We start from the raw sequence: 17,873 nt of genomic DNA on the forward strand, positions 1-17,873 counted from the left end.
GTGACCTTCACGTTTCACGCAACGTTTGCTTATGACAAAACATTTATGGTCTTGACCAATAGTTGTTTTTATGGGTCATATTTCGGAAAACAAAGAGTTTTTAAGCTATTGTTCATATTGACTATTGTATCTCCTGACCAAAGCGACGTCAAAACAGCAAGTTCGAAAAGTCGACAATTGTGAATGAGCACCAAACGAGGACTACGTTTCAAGTTACTAATCGTAGACTACGTTTCAAGTTACTAATCGTAGACTACGTTTCAAGTTACTAATCGTAGACTACGTTTCAAGTTACTAATCGTAGACTACGTTTCAAGTTACTAATCGTAGACTACGTTTCAAGTTACTAATCGTAGACTACGTTTCAAGTTACTAATCGTAGACTACGTTTCAAGTTACTAGTCGTAGACTACGTTTCAAGTTACTAGTCGTAGACTACGTTTCAAGTTACTAGTCGTAGACTACGTTTCAAGTTGCTAGTCGTAGACTACGTTTCAAGTAGCTAATCGTAGACTACGTTTCAAGTTGCTAATCGTAGACTACGTTTCAAGTTACTAGTCGTAGACTACGTTTCAAGTTACTAGTCGTAGACTACGTTTCAAGTTACTAGTCGTAGACTACGTTTCAAGTTACTAGTCGTAGACTACGTTTCAAGTTACTAGTCGTAGACTACGTTTCAAGTTACTAATCGTAGACTACGTTTCAAGTTACTAGTCGTTGACTACGTTTCAAGTTACTAATCGTAGACTACGTTTCAAGTTACTAATCGTAGACTACGTTTCAAGTTACTAATCGTAGACTACGTTTCAAGTTACTAATCGTAGACTACGTTTCAAGTTACTAATCGTAGACTACGTTTCAAGTTACTAATCGTAGACTACGTTTCAAGTTACTAATCGTAGACTACGTTTCAAGTTACTAATCGTAGACTACGTTTCAAGTTACTAATCGTAGACTACGTTTCAAGTTACTAATCGTAGACTACGTTTCAAGTTACTAATCGTAGACTACGTTTCAAGTTACTAATCGTAGACTACGTTTTAAGTTACTAATCGTAGACTACGTTTCAAGTTACTAATCGTAGACTACGTTTCAAGTTACTAATCGTAGACTACGTTTCAAAGTTACTAATCGTAGACTACGTTTCAAAGTTACTAATCGTAGACTACGTTTCAAAGTTACTAATCGTAGACTACGTTTCAAAGTTACTAATCGTAGACTACGTTTCAACTTTCAAGTTATTAAACGTTCTTACAGCTTCGCTAAGACATGGTGAAAAGTGGAGTTGAGATGCAGCGGTGTTCTTGAGAGAAAGTTCAACTCACTATGTGTTGCGGTTGAAAGCTTGAACCATGTTTTCTCAACAATTGCGAATCTCACATTGGAACTTCTACTTCTTCTCTTAACCTATTGTTACTGAGACTAGTAATGATGTTCTTCGGAAGGTTAACCAAAAGCATCGTAATCAAACCAAAAAACATGGATATTTCAAGTGATACATTTATCAAATGGTTGAAATACGTAATTCCCATACCATCATCGTGTGAAGTATCGCCTAAGAAACCACGTCGCTTTTGTAAATTTGTAACTAAACCCTTTGTATGTCGTATAACAATACCAGCCATCGCAATAATCACAATTGTTCATCTTAATTGCCTACACATGTGCATGTCTTCAATATTCTTGGTGACACGTGAAGGCAAGTTGTCACCTTTACTCAACAGCCTCGGTGGAATTACCAGCGCAATATCGTCAGCGGCAGTAATAGACTATATTCTAATTCGTGGTGATATGATAATATCGTTCTTTAACAGATTAATCGATTATAAGTCGCGACTTCGATTATATTACCTGGATAATTATCGAAACGATTTGAAGAAACGGTGTACGATATATTGGTCTACCGCGATAATCGCAACCGCTTCGATAATAATATTTCCATTATTTTGGATAAATGATATCGATCCAGGAATGTACATTGAAACGTTTTTATATAACAGTAAAGTCTTGCAGAACTGTGATTTTAGTTCAAGGTTACTAATTTCATGTTTAGATCTTTGCTGCTTCGAGGTTACAATCAGCGTTCAATTTTATGTTCAAATTTTTATATTGTTTATCGTGGATGAACTCAAAACAGTTTGTAATATACTTAAATCGCAAGTAAGGTTCAAAAACGCTGACGTCAAAACTTGGAATGGAACTCATAATGATTTATTAGAGTTCCTAAATGAATTTAACTCGTTGATGAGTTTCGTAATTTGCGTTTGGATTTTTGAATGGACTCTATCATTGTATTTCAATATCCCCGAGATTTTGGCAAAGAGTTCGAATAATTTTGTGTCGGTCGTGAATTATAGCGCAATTACACGAGCCATATTTTCTTCGATGTTGGTAATTAACAAATTGTCGGAAATTTTTAATGTCAGAAACGAAGTTCTTCGGGTTTTGCAAGTTTTATCGTCAAGATCGTTCGAGTGTATCGATACTTTAAATCAGTCTACGAAAGCTAGATTTTATTTTTATCGCAAATGCGTTTATTCGAAAACAGAGTTCTTGTTATTTGATTGCGTAGAGATCAAGTGGGCTACGCTGTTTAATTTGTATTTTTGGATAGCTGGGTATATTATGTTTACTGCTGAGGAACTTAAAAATAAATCATTTTGATTAAATGTTGAAAATTAATTTATTTTCTGATTCATTTCACTTAGAGGCCGACTACCAGCAGGGACCCATGTAATTTTAGAAGCAGGAATAGAGAACGGTTAGTATTTACTTCAGTCCGATTCATACCCCAGTATAGAGCCCCTCCCTTCAACACGTAAAGAAAAATTTTGATTATCTTATTGGCTCACTTAAACTTCGTTTTGAGGTCCGGAACTTTGAGGCGCCCAGTTTACTCTGTTCTCCATTCCTGCTTCTAAAAGTAAATGGATCCCTGGTTCTACCCAACTGAAAACCGAGCATTGGGCGACCGTGCAGACTTTCAAAACCCCGCTGGCGCAAAAGTTGGAACGGTTCTAGTTCTAGCTAACTGAAAACCTTGCAATGTGGTTCTAGTGAACTGTAGATGAACAATGGAAATCATTTTAAATTTTTTTTCACCACGAATTTTTGCTTTCCTCAGAAGGAAATTCTCTATTGTGTATCTTCGGTTTGCTAGAACCACATTGGACTGCTTTCAGTTATCTAGAACCCTTCCAACTATTACCCCAGTGGGGATTCGAAAACAGGCATGGTCACTCCATTGTTAAATCTCGATGCTCGGTTTTCAGTTTCACTAGAACCCTTTTCGCTGGAAGTTGGCCTTTAACATTTGTGTTAACCCACCCATTAAAGCTATTATCTGTGTTCCTAAAACAAATATTTTTCTATTATTGTTAAAAACACCGGAACACACCCATAGAAAGTAACCTAGAAGCACTAGTAATATGGTAATATTTAAGAAAAATAAGTGACGATCGAAGTTCTAATTAAAAATGCTATAAAATTATATTAAACTCTACATCAAATTAAATTGATAAGTCGTTATGATTTTAGGGTCGCATTAATTCTTAAATTATGACATACACAGCAAATTCATCCCTATCAATAACGATTTATCTGATAAAATAAAAACTGGTGATTTTTAGAAGGTTGTAATATACAACCAATCCGCGTTGCCTTGAGATAAAAAAATAAAAACATTCACTAAACTAAAAGGTTCTCGTGCATTTAAAGGTCTAGTGACATTATCATCATATTGATGAAAACTAAATATCACAATACTTTCATGTTCATTCCACCAGAGAGAATTTATAATAGGGAGTGGAAGCTCTTGCCCTTGACAGTGCTAAATACAATGTAACTCAAACAAGTAGGATGCGGCGCTAAAACTGGCCAGGTAAATTTCCGGTCACATGACTCTCCTTTAATTTTAAAGTTTGCCCTCAATCACTGTTGGTTGTACAATTACCCAATAAGGGTTCGCGATTTCGAGTGCGACTGGCGCCATTTGGAGTTATTTTAACTCAGACGTTTCCCTTTCCCAAAAAAGGTAGTGTCCATCTCCCTTAGACCCTCCCGCAACATTCTACACCCACCTTAGAGGGAGGGGCCACAAAAAATAATACCGGAAATAGACCTGACCAGTTTTGTTGATCACGTGATTTTTGAGCTACATAACATTCCTCAGTTTCCACTCCCTATTATAAATTCTCTCTGATTCCATTCTAGAAAAGTATTTCATCCTGAACCAAACAATAAAAATTAAACAACATTTAAATGAGACAGACTAATTACCTCATTTATCTAAAATGAGAATCACTTACTACAGATACAATCTTTAACGCGGTTACTTTACCTTATTTGAACTTAATGAGAAATAAATTGGTAGGAAATTGTCTCAAAGTCTCCAATGTCGTTAATTAAGAAAGAATAAAGAAGACCGAAATTTTGTGTGCATCCCCTAATTACCAATAGCTGCTTTCATGATCATCTTTCATGTTCTAAATCTGTTATTATTAAAGGGACTGTAAAGTGGCATCGGCTTGTGGGTAAAAATTATTTGAAATACGTCACAGGCACCACGTGACGCCAAGATACAACAACTCCTCATGGAGTGGGACTGGAAACCTAGTCCTTGTTTTTCGCGAGATTGCAGCGCCAATTCTCTTAATTGGTAGTTTTCGAAATAAAACGAACTTAGCTTCATTGAACCACCCCTCTCCTTTGTCACGTGCCTCTGACGTATTTTTACCCACCCGCCGATGCCACTTTACAGTCCCTTTAACCTAGAAGGACAAGCACTCTTATGGCCTTGAGGTTGTCGCAGCAGACGATTTTTTTTTAACTTCTTCATTCCCCCTTTAAGTGATCTATCCTATAAGTCAAGCTTTGGGCGACACAGTTTGAGGGAATACGACACAAGCTGATGATCCTACCATACCGACTGTAACCTGTCCGCCGTAGGTGACATGACCCCACAACCCCGTACGTCACCTCACACATACACCTCATTCATTCCTTGCTTCATCATATCATTAAACCTTACTAATCACACCCCTTGCCGAGGACCCTTATGGGAACCCAATTGCATTGAAACCTTTAACAACAGCATCGAACGATGTCTTCACAAGGGAAAAGTTTCGAACGCATTCCGCTTGCCGTCTTAGACGAAGTTCTAAATGAACCAATCTTATCAACTTTAGAGTAGCCTATCGTGTTCCACGTGCAAACATTCTAAAACATTAATTGCAACATTATGTCATTAACTCTTTATTTTTTTCTGTTATCGTTCTGCACTGTAATTAGTCGTGTTTTTTACTTCCCCAATAACGTTGCTCAAGCCGGAATCATTCATTATCACGCTCAATGGCAACGTAACGTTGTCTAGATAAAAATTGTCGCGAGCTTCAAATTCGGGCAAACACGTGTTTGTCTAATGAAGATTACGAGGTGTGCATGCGAAAATTTACGATATCACGCGAGCACTGCTTGTCTGCCTTAGTAAGCTGGATGGGTTAAGATAAATGTACTAAATCAGTCTTAGCGTTCGACTTCGGAACTACTAAACAAGGTTAATTTCCATCGGGATGTTTCCGGAATTTTGCTAATATCGAAATAGCATTAGTACTTGTATCATAAGTTCATATGAATGTTCCATAAAAGTTTCACTCATTACTGATAGCTAGTCATGAAGTTATAATAACACCTTATTTTCTTAAAAAAAAACCAAATATCTTGCAGATATTTCACACAGATTTGAAATATTTAGTGTTTAGTTTCTACATAGACAGGAAACTCTTCACGGTTTTCAGAGACTTAAAGGGACTGTAAAGAAGGCATCGGTGGGTGGGTAAAAATTATTTGAAATACGTCAGAGGCACGTAACTTAGGAAAGGAGTGGTTCAAAGAAGCTTATAGTTCGTTTTATTTCAAAAACTACCACTTATTAGAATCGGCGCTGGAATCTTGCAAAAAACAAGGGCTAAGTGTCCAGTCCACTCCATGCAGGTGGAGTCTTTGTATCTTGTTGTAACATAGTGCCTGTGACGTATTTCAAATCATTTCAAAACAATCCTTCTTCAAGCCCAGCCCTTTTGATATTTATTTCCCTATAGGCAATTGTTTTTATAAAGAAGCTATATTTGGGCAGGCGTAGATTTAATCTTAGAAGCAGGAATGGAGAACAGAGTAATCTGGGCCCGCGTCAAAGTCCCGGACCCCCTTCCACGGGACGGAGGGGTATGAAAGAAGAGGTGGGTCATAGCGACAGAGGTAAAAAGAAATTAAGTATTTTTCGCGGTCCCGGTCAGCAACGTCATCAAAACGTAGGTTAAGTGAGCCAATAACATAATTTAAACTTATCGCCACGTGTTGGAGGGAGGGGCTCTATACTGGGCTATGAGTCGGACTGAAGTAAATACTAACCGTAAATACTCCATTCCTACTTCTAAAATTAAATCTATCCCTGATTTGGGCAAGTCTGCTAACCTCCCTTCCGGTACCATATAAACCTTGGTGTTACTTATCCTAATATAATCATTCGATTCGCTTGTCTATCATATTTCGAGAAATGAAACAGACGTCTTGAATTGACGTCGAATTGGATGTTTTATGACGACGCTAAAAAATCCTTTACTTCGTGTGTTTGTGGTATAAGGCAAACGTACGTACGGAGATAAACGTTGAATATTATTTCATTTTACAAACTATTTTCCTTTAAACTCTAAACGGATTTTTGGAGGAAAACCATCTGATTTTAAAGAAAAAATAAATACATTTTTTAGTATGGTATCGCGCGTCGTCTTAAAAGTTAAACTATAGAAATAATGCGAATATAACGTGTCCTCAAGGAGAGTTGGTTTTAATTGAAAATTGTCAATTGTGTTGGTGTTGTGAACAGATAGTGTGAAATCGATTATTTGTGGCAGTCATGGGATTACCTATGGGTAAGGAAATTTATATTTTATTCATCTTTTAATGGGTTTTTTAATTAATCATCTAATATACATATTTGAGAAAGTGGTTCTTTCGTATGTTTGTTTGTTATTTATGGATATAGTTGCAATTACTAGCGGAATTTGAGCACAAAATTGCATGGTTGCTATCAGTAACAGCAGGAAGTTTTACATGTGATTTGGTTCAGTTTCTCATGCTTAGGTCCATAAATTCCTGTAAAGAACGTTCTAATCTAGACCCGTGACACTTTATCTTTATGAATAACCCCTAGGCCTAATTTGATATCGTTTTATTTAATTTAATAATTCAAAACGTTTCTATTTACTATTGGTAGTGAAAGCTTATTTCTGTAGACCCTTGGAAGAACTTCCCCTTCGTTTTAGGTAAAATTAATCTCTGAAAATATGAGATTGTCTAATTATGGTTGTATCACCTCTGGATTTAATGGTAGAGACTTTGGGGCCGTATTACGCTAGAGGGATTTTCAGTCTTCAATATTAGTCCTCAAACTATTTGTTTCATGCACCCAAACTTAAATTATGAATATTTTAAAAAAGTTGTTCCAAATTAGAGCTGTTCCAAGTTAGGGCTACTGACCCTACATCATGCAGATATTTTATACCAGGCTTACAGTCTACAACTCCAAAACTAATTAATTAATTCTTTGGACCACTTTTATAATTCAAATCCCGTACCTCACTGGCCCCAAGGTCTACTTTAAAAATTTCAACTGAAATACATTGAGTTAGGAGAACTGGTCCTTGGGACTAGTTTAATTATTCAAGACACCAGAGGCCCCAAGCCTGAAGGACCCGTTTGAAAAAATCCTTATTTCGAAGGACAAAATTAAAAATTCCAAATCCAATACTAGTTTAATTATTCAAGACACTAGGGGTAACAAGACTAGAGGACCAGTTTGGAAAACTCCTTATTTCCCAGCCTGGTAAAAACTACTTATTTAGTGTCTATCCCATTCAGACATAGAAACTTAATGGTAGATCATAAACTTATGATGAGATCAATTCCGTTACGCTCATTGCGCTCTGGATAGCAAAATAATTACAATATATCTCGTCTTCTTTCGAAATTCAAAGTCCATGACACAATCAAATTAAGTAATTAAATCCTCGATTAAATCCAAAGATCTTGTACTCATGCACTTAGTTTAATTAGCTGTTAATTAATGTTTTTTTAAGTAGTTGCGTTTCCAGTTCTAAGTGAATTTTACGATTAAAGAAAAGAACTAAGAGTGGGCCAAATAAATATATTCTGATATCATGTGGCGCTAGTTACGTTGAGAAACAACCAGGGGCGAAGGTATCGTACGTTTTTTCCCTCAAAACTTTGAATTGCGTACTACTCCCTTTAAAAACCTCTTACTCGCGCGAAATTTTGCATGTATACCGAAACGGTGACATCTAACGGACAAATCTGCCACGTTTTATAATCAGTTGCAGCCACTTTGTATCTTCTGTTTATTGGGCAATGTATTACGATAAGTTGCATAATTACTCAAGAATGTGAAACATACAATACCAACATCATTAGGCCTATATCAGTATAAATACGAGACAATTGTCTAATTATCTAAAACAATAGAAGAGATATGATTTTAGTTGGTCCTCTGATAACTAGCAAGCGATAATACTGGCGCGACATCCGTAAATAATTTAATCACCTCAATGAAGAAATGTATCATTAAGAAGAAACAAACTATCAATAATAACATCCACTGAAAGAGGCAAGAAGGAAAATTTTCAGGTTTTAAACATTTTGTTATTTTATTTATTTTTGATAAAAGATATTTGCCAAACCTAGGAGAAGGAAAGTTTATACTGGAGTAGCATACTCTACAACGCTAGAGGGCCTTTCTCGTGCTTGGGCGTAAAATTTACCCAGAGTACCCCGGTTTTACATTGGGTATAAGCTTTAGATTCCACCTGGTTATAGCAACAAGAACTACTATTTACACAAGACTGAGGTAGTAAAATATTTCCACAGAGAGTTAGCTGTCCTCGAGAATGCCCAACCTTGAAAAGCATGCTGGGATTTTTAAACAGTCACTGCCACAGATGGCCTCTAACTATGCCATTTCAGTATCAAACTTCCCTCCTCAAATATCTTAATAGCTTTGACCACATTTAAAGCCTCTATCCGGAAGTTGAATTCTTTAAAAAAATCGCAATAGAACTTCTTTCCCAACATGCTAACGTGTAGCATATTGCTCAAGAACTCTGAATTAGTATGTTTCTTAAAATTCGAGTGATTGCGTTTCTGAAGGCTCTATTGCTACGTGGATAATTCTGGGGATAAGATTAATATCATTAAACCATAGGCCTAGTTAATCAGCTGAGTTGTACGTCGTTTGAGAAAGGAGTGTTAGTGATCTGCTTCTCGGAAGTTTATTGTTATTGTTGTAGTCTAGTTTAATGGATTAATAACCCGATTGCCAAATTCAAATTTTGTCCTCTTTGTCAGACGAAGGTTTTTAGTTGTATGAGCCATACTAAATTGAATCAGTTTTACCAGGGCTAGATTTAATTTTAGAAGTAGGAATGGAGAACATGGGCGCGCGTCAAAGTCCCGGACCCCCTTCCCCGTGACCGGGGTGGGGGGTATGAAAGAAGAGGCGGGTCATTGCGACAGAGGTAAAAAGGAACTACGTATTTTTCGTCGTCCCCATCAGCAACGTCATCAAAACGTAATTTAAGTGAGCCAATAAGATAATTTAAAATTTTCTTTACGTGTTGGAGGGAGGGGCTCTATAGGCCTACTGGGCTATGAGTCGGACTGAAGTAAATACTAACCGTTCTCCATTCTTACTTAAAAAATTAAATTTATCCCTGGTTTTACCATATGGGAATAATAATAATTTAATGCCTAATGTAGTCAGCAATTCATAGATTTTTTCTTCTTCGAATCTTTAAGAATTCATAGACCCCGTACTAATATCTGATTGAAGGTAAGGGGAAGGGCTTAAAATTATGTTAAACCGCCCACTCCTCCTTCGTAGCGTTTCATTTCCTATTCACATGTATAGAACAACAGTTGACCCTAGGTCTACTCGTTCAGAACACTTAAAGAGAACTTGTTTACATTCGGCTTCGACGCTCCCAGGCCGCTAGGTACATTAATATCACCACATCACTTGGTTTCTAAGTTCAAATACATTATGCGTGACGTCAGAGGTGGGGGTTTCTACGTCCCCCCTTTATTCAAGCAGGAAGGCCCAGAAATGGCTTGTTCAAGATTTCAAGCAGACGAAATATACGTTAATAAAGCCAATGGTGGGGGAAATTATATCTTGTATACCCTTTTTCCATTCAAATTTATCTCCCATCGCTCTAATTTGACAAAGAAAATGACGAATGACCTGGAGTTAAGGCCGTATAAAGTGTTGATTGCTGTCATTTACTCTCCTTTCTCAACAAGTCAAGCGTGATGTTTTGTCTTTTGATCGCCCCGTTAGTAGTAATAAGTTTCGGTTTCTCTCTGTAGCGACCTGCGTTTACTCTTATTATTTTCTCGTGAGTGAGAGGAAATTTTACATTAATTATTCCTTTTGTGTCGCTATCGTGTGGCGGCTGTATGTAATTAAAACTCCCTTTTTTCAACTGGTTCCAAAACTTCTCACTAGAGGGCGTCGGTGCACAGTTCCAGCATTAAGGAAAAACAGAGACGACAGTCGTCTTTGAATACTCCTCTCATAGTATAGAGTGGTAGATAGCAAGCGCAAGAAGTCAAGAACTATTAAAATTATTTTTTTAACTAAGAAATCCATGCCTATTTAATCAGATATTCTGGCACTTTTAAAAAGAAAATGTAAATTAATATGCCAATCAGTGATGATTCCATCAACACGACATTTACCTTCGCATACAAGGAAAGATTCCAGGCGTTGCCCTTGTAAAGTCACTATTGAAAGGCTTTATATGTATGAAACGGTCCGGTTACTATTCTGGCCGCTAATACATTTCTATCCGCCATTTTTCAAGATGGCCGTGGCGTGGATCTGAAAATGTTTTCTTAGTGAGCCAAATTCTACGTAAGAAAAATGTTGTAGTAAAATTTCAGCTTCCAAGTATATAAAAAAATAAGCTTGCAATACTACTCAAATTGTTTAATTTTTGATTCTACAAACATTGTTTTAAAACCGAGATTTAAGTGGATATAAAACGTTTCATCCAACTGTTATCTAAATTCCACGTTAAAAATAAATTATTAATTGCGTTTTGACTATATAGGCAGAAGTAAATAGATTATAAACAAGAAGTTAATATCTCCCCGGCATGGGCGCGTTATGAAAGTTGAGATTCCCGCTCCTATTCCGCGGCAGCTCACAAATGGCGTAGCACCTAGCGAACCACTTGACATGTACCTAACGTATCTAGTGTCGCGCCGCTCAGACAAAGTAGTGCGGGTTGTTGAAGGTTTAATCGACGCGCATGCGTTCTAAAGGTAATTTCAATCAGCTGTCTGCTGTGATTCTGTAACAGTATAGCCACTGCCTTCTCTAATACTAGGCCATGAAATACGAATAAAAGGGAGGTGGCAGATAGGATTTCACAAATGCCACTAGTTGTCGCTTTTATGAGGTTTTAAACTGGCGGCAAATTCAAAACTATGGGAAATTGTTAGCAACGACGAAGTGTAATCCGCTAAGTTCGTCTCGAAAAACAAAGCAAAAAACCGGTCATTAAACCGGTTCATGATGCTGAACGGTTTCCGAGTTCGAAAAATACTAGTTTAAATTTGGTGTATGTTTTGACACGTGTCAATGGCGTCTGCATGGAAATTTCAACCCATCACAGCCCTTAAGTTTTATCCCAAAAACTGCCACTGCCAATGAAATGCCTTAAGTTTGATTTGGATTACCCAATGAGCGAGCTTAGGAGAGGTAGGAGGAGATTTCTTTGGCAGCTGAATTCGGACACAGACATTCTCCAATATGTTAATTATCCACTACTCTAGTTTAGCAGACGATGTGCCCTGATCAATGGTCACGGACCAGGTTATTTAGTCCAGTTTAAAAAATCCTTATTTCCCTTCCTGGTCCGCCATAAGCGAAAGACGTGACATCACGAGACTGCGCAGTACCAATTTACTTTCGTCATCGCGAAAATTCGCCTCAGAAAAGAGCCATCTAACGGTTACTAAGCGCAAATTCAAAATGTCACATAAAAAATGCTTCTGTTGTACATTTCAAGGCCTAGTATTAGAGAAGGCAGTGGTATAGCCTAGGCCTAGTACAAAATCGGTGAAGACTACATGTGATTGCCTATGAATGTGATAAAATAGTAATATGAAAAATGGATAAGGAATATGATTATGACGAATTCGTGAAACAAAAAGATGAACGTAAAACAATACTACAATGTTGGGAGAGCCAAGGACGTTTGAAAACTTTTGTTTGCAACATGATGGAAGAGTATGCGGTATTATGGTATTATTCGTAGGTTTTAGATAAAAATTGCACTGGGTCGATACCGAAGGCGAAACTAAAATCGTTTTTTACGCGGCATTATTATTTAGACTTTAGTATTTTAAGATAATTTACCATAATTCAGCAATTACCCGCACTACTACGGCTACCAATGATATTGCCCTAAATTTAGTCCCATGATGCTCAGTAATTTGTACTGCTTTCCAATATCTCTTGTCGCTTCTATGACGTCATGCGAACATCCTATTGGTTACAAGCAAGCCACGTGATACTCGATACTCATTTTACATAGCATGCAGGCGGGAAGGTATGATTGACTTAAAGCTATTAACTTTTTGATATCTATTTACTTTTGCTATAGGTAGTCTTGATCTTTATATTTAACCAAGAAGCGATATCTAGTTTACTAAGGAGAAGGTATAATATGTCTAAGTATTCGCGCGCCATAGTCCCAGACCCCTTTCAAAATACAAGGGGGGACGTAAAGGAGGCCGAGCTATTTCACCCCTCCTCAGTCGGAAAATATTATAATTTTCGGCATTCGCGTCGTGCTGACGTGGGTTTTCAAGAACCAATGAGATGCTGGTTGTAATTTAGAGGCGAGGATTAACTTCGGACCTACGTTTGGACTGCAGACAAAGCTAGAAATTTATACCAACTCCCTAGTAAACTAGATATCGCTTCTTGATTTAACTAACTAAGCTACTCGGCGTTTCCCGGCGTGTTTCAAAGTTAGTCTCGGCTGTGGTTTAGTTTAATCAAATGACACTATCTGAAAAAGGTGAAAACGAATCTTAATTAGGGGTTATTCATAGAGCTAAAATGTTAGGGGTCTAAAATTAGAATACGACGTTCTTAACAAGCTAAGGGTTCTTTAACCTTGCCCCAGTGTGATTTATATCAACCATCAAATTCAGTCAAATTTGTTATCATAATGTGACTATGCATAAAGAATTACAAACATTCAAATAAACAAACACACCACAACTTAAAATATAATTTATAAAATTCTAATTTTTTATGAAATTATTCTCATTGCTAAAGAATTTACTGAAATTATTTCCTATTTTGTACGTGTACTTGTACATTACGAAACAAATTTAACGCTTTATCCATGGCAGTAGTCCACGTAATTCATATGATTTTGACTCTGCAGTCAATACCTTTAACAACATTTACATAAAACCATCGAGCGGAAAGGGTAGTAGTCTGTATTTTCAAAGCATACATTTAATTTGAGAAAAAGTAAATCTATCACAATAGAGAAATCTTAAACTTGCGTACAAGTAAATTTCTACTCACAATAAAATAGTAACCTTTGACCACGTCGACCGCGTCTTCCTTGTCATTTATTTTTCAATATTTTCCTCATGTACCCTTTTCAAAGAGGCTACGATAAGGACATTAGAGTTGGCACAGATCGAACATGTTTTTATCGACTTTATGTATTTCCTTTCCTTGTTATTACATTTTGCGAAACGAAAACCGCTTAGAAAATACGTCTTTTCATTCACGAAATAGCATAGGTATTTCAAATTTACCTGTAAATGCCTCCACAATATTATCAGAAGTATATATTATACATCTCATCGAGAGAAGTGTACTGCACAAAGAGGTGTGGGTAATTGTAACATGATTCTTATAAACATCCCTTAACATTTATTATAGCAAGGTTACTAAACCGAACAAACATACGCGATAAATAGTTCATTACTATATCTATTAGCGCTTAACTATTTGCCAAGGCGCATGCATGCACTTGTGCATTTTTGTCCCACGTCAAGACAATCAACGTTTGTGGCTTGATTGCTGAGGATTTAGTACCAAACAGTTATAGAATTCACCCTAGCACGGTGAGATGCCCATCTGAAGTTTGATGAGCAGGAGAGCAAAGAAAGAGGGCTCAATCGCCTGGGAGGAATCATGTTACATAACTGAAGTATTAAGAGGGTACAGAGTGTCATCCTTCTTCTATTATCCACTTCTGATATTATTTATCTGTGTGTACATTGAAGTTCGAATCATCTTCAATGGAATATGGGGCTTAAATGAGCTCATTCCCTTCTTTAAGAATACGGGTTATAACAATTGATTTATAATTTCTCGGCCTTCATTTGTTTGATAAAAAACAAATATGTACAAAGGATGTTCCAACAATGGTGGTAGGTCTGAAGAACAGTCCCAGTGGTTTCTATGGGCAATCAAATTTCAGTCGAAAAAATAATTTCTATGACATTTTGCCTTAAGGGATACAACAAACGTGTTATGATTAGAGTGTTACAGGGATCCATGTAATTTTAGAAGCAGGAATAGAGAACGGTTTGACTTCAGTTCGAATCACAGCCCAGTATAGAGCCCCTCCCTCCAACACGTAACAAAAATTTTGAATTATCTTATTGGCTCACTTAAACTACGTTTTGATGACGTTGTTGACGGGGAAGGCAAAAATAAGTAGTTATTTTTTATCTCTGTCGCTATGACCCGCCTCTTCGTTAATACCCCCCCGTACCGGGAAAGGTGGTCGCCCAAATTACCCTGTTCTCTATTCCTGCTTCTAAAATTACATTGATCCCTGAGTGTTATAATTAAATTAGCATAGCCTTTCAGTCTTTAAGAAAATCCCTAAAACACTCCATTCATGACTTGTATAGGGTGACCCTTATGGCAAAATTGCATTGAAATTGCCATTTTCGACTCAAAAATGCCCATAGTATCCACTGAAAGTACCCCTATTGGTCGCCTAGTACCACCTGACGGATTAGTTGAAAGACCATTTCAATGTAACTAAGAGGGAAAAACACGAGAGTGAAATTTAGCCTTCCACCTTGCTTTTTTTGCCTGCGTTGTAGTGTTTTTGCATCATTAGAGTGCACATTGACGGGTCACGGATGGCAACAACCGCCTTGTAAGTCCAGATGCCCACTTTTTTACATCGAAAAGGTCTATAGAGGCACTCCTAGTGCTTCGCGGGATAGCCTAACGTGTAATGTCTATTACGCGCCATTACGGAAACTTAACTGCTGGTAGCTTCTTTAATATTGTTTATAGAAACATGGTTTCAATTGATATATTCATCATTTTATACGCTCTTTTGATCAAAAAAGAAAAAACTCTATCCCGGGTAAGTCGAAAAACACTTTTGTGGGTCACTGAGATTCAAATGCGTGGACATTTAAAGTTGTTTTGTGTAAAAATATACAACTTTAGTGTATATGAACGTCCACGCAATTGAATCTCAGTGACCCACAAAAGTGTTTTTTTTTTCGACTTTTTTCACGACACCTTATATGCAGTCCAAGGACACATCGTTTGCAAATACCTAAAATATTTTATAATAATCTTATACACAAACTACATACATTAGAAGAAATTTTGTTTCCTTCATCGTCTGTTAATTGAGTGCACAAAACAAAAGATGCCATATAAAATGCAATCGTGTTATGAAATTCTTTAGTTTCATTGTGGTTAGAAGAGCTGTAAATTGCTAAGATGACTGTGGCACCAATGCATAAATAAAATGTATCAAATTAAAAATTAAATGCTGTAGATGTGTCGGTAATTTACTGTTCGTAACTTTAGTTTGCCCTTTTCGTGGAAATTCTACATCCGAAGTTCAGTTAATACTAATAAACCATTAAAGAAAGCAAGGGAGGTTGCATCATGGGTTGCTTCATTTAGGGTTAAAAAGTAGCATCTCAAAGACACTAACGATACCAGTCTACCAAAGACGAAATATTCGGTCAGACACCGAACTTTAAAAAATGTTTTATAGTAATTTTAATAGGGTTAAATAAAATCACAAAGTATAGGTAGATGTTTCCGAATTTTTAATATAATTCCATGCTTTGAAACCACACCGCATTCCTTGAGATCAATAATTAAACATAAGGTATCCCACAGTTCAGTTATTTTCGGTTTCAGTTTAGGGACTAAACTGATTTGATTGCTTCAGTTCAGTTTCAGTTTGCACATCTCCAAACTGATCAGTTTTCAGTTCGGTTCGGTTTATTTCTTAAACTGAACTGATAAAAACTGAACTGTAGAGTTGTTAAGTACTCTTTTGATACATTATTAGTAGAACAATTGAAAACTGGCATCGTTTAGTATGGCATGCTGTATGATATTTTGGGGGATGTGTCGCGTAAAGTTACCTTATTAGTGTCGAGTATATTTCATCATTTATGTCGCGTATATTTAATTATGCATAGAAATAAGCTATTAATTTAAGTCCCGTGATTAGCTGGGACCCTCTAAAGAGAGACACAGGCTAAATCAGGCCAATAATTAGTAACTAAAAAGGTATCATAATTAGTTAAATAGTCAAAGTTAAATAGTTCAATCTTAATAATTAGTAGTTAGTGAAATAAACATGACTCTTGAGGTATGGCACTTCACGATTCCAAAATACTTAGTAGTAGTAGAAAATGTTAGCGGTTAATAGTTATAATCTGGGTATTTTGGGCCTCTGACACTGTCTTTTTCTTCTTGATAATCTCTGAAGGGGTTTTCGGTTCAGTTCAGTTAAAACTGAAAACTGAACTGAAAGTTTCAGTTCAGTTTCAGTTTTAGTCCAAAACCGATTTGAACCGAACTGTGGGAAACCTTAAATTTAAACATATTGAAAAAACTTCTGTAATTATTTATTTTAATTATTATAATTTTTGTGATCAAAAACTCATATTTAATTTGATTATCTCAAACATATTATAGATCAGCACCAAACCCTATAGAATTGAATATTAATTAGTTTTTTATTTACTTTTAAAAAGGGCGTAACTAAAACCAATATAATTAAACCATTAATTTGGCAATCGAAATTAAGCGATATTATCCCTTTAACATTTATATTAATTACTAGAACTAATTCTTTTAATTTTTCATTATAACTAATTATTTTTATTTTTTATTTTTTCAATATTTTTTAAATAATTTGAATAATTCCTCCAAAAATTTAATTTTTAGTATTTAAAATCAAACAAAACCTTCAATTTAGGTGTCGACATTAAGCGATACTATCCCTTTAACAATTATATTAATTACTAGAACTAATTAATTTTATTTTTTACCACTTTTTTAATATTTTTAATAACCTTTAGTAATTCCTGAAACAAAAAAAAATCAAATTTTGTAGTATTTAAAAATCAATCAAAACCTTTAATATGCCAGTCGAAATTAAGTGTTACTATCCCTTTAAATTAACAATTATATTAATCACAATAACTAATTATTTTAATTCGTTCATTATATTAGTAATTAACCTAAGAAATTCCCCAGATATTAAAAAAAAATTAAAACCAAAATCCATTTAGTAAGCAATTCTTGAATAATTAAAAATTATTAATTGCTTTATAAACTCGAATCTCATTTCAAATCTCAATAGATTGGAGTAGTGCCCAAAACGATAAAGAATTACTCAAAAACAAAAGCCGTCCGAACTCAAAAGCCTACCCTTAAATTACTTCTAGAGAAAACTTCCTCAATATTTTAGTAG

General features: G+C 36.0%; 1 protein-coding gene across 6 annotated transcripts in view; it reads left to right on the plus strand.

Annotated features, from left to right (window-relative positions):
* The first annotated feature begins 6,679 nt into the window (after positions 1-6,679).
* ACC (acetyl-CoA carboxylase) overlaps positions 6,680-17,873 on the plus strand; it is a 73,186-nt gene continuing 61,992 nt past the window's right edge. For 3 of the 6 annotated variants that reach the window (XM_089856850.1, XM_089856851.1, XM_089856849.1), the window contains exon 1: positions 6,682-6,929. In XM_089856850.1, coding sequence (XP_089712976.1) covers positions 6,914-6,929 — 16 coding nt within the window. In that variant the 5' untranslated portion in view covers positions 6,682-6,913. Of the gene's footprint in view, positions 6,930-17,873 lie in introns of all 6 variants that reach the window. The other 3 variants (XM_089856847.1, XM_089856848.1, XM_089856854.1) reach the window with 2 other exon arrangements.

This window comes from Phalangium opilio, unplaced genomic scaffold (assembly GCF_054372755.1).
Source record: "Phalangium opilio isolate 3A_F unplaced genomic scaffold, DU_Popi_V2 ptg000217l_1, whole genome shotgun sequence".
Taxonomy (NCBI): Eukaryota; Metazoa; Arthropoda; class Arachnida; order Opiliones; family Phalangiidae; genus Phalangium; species Phalangium opilio.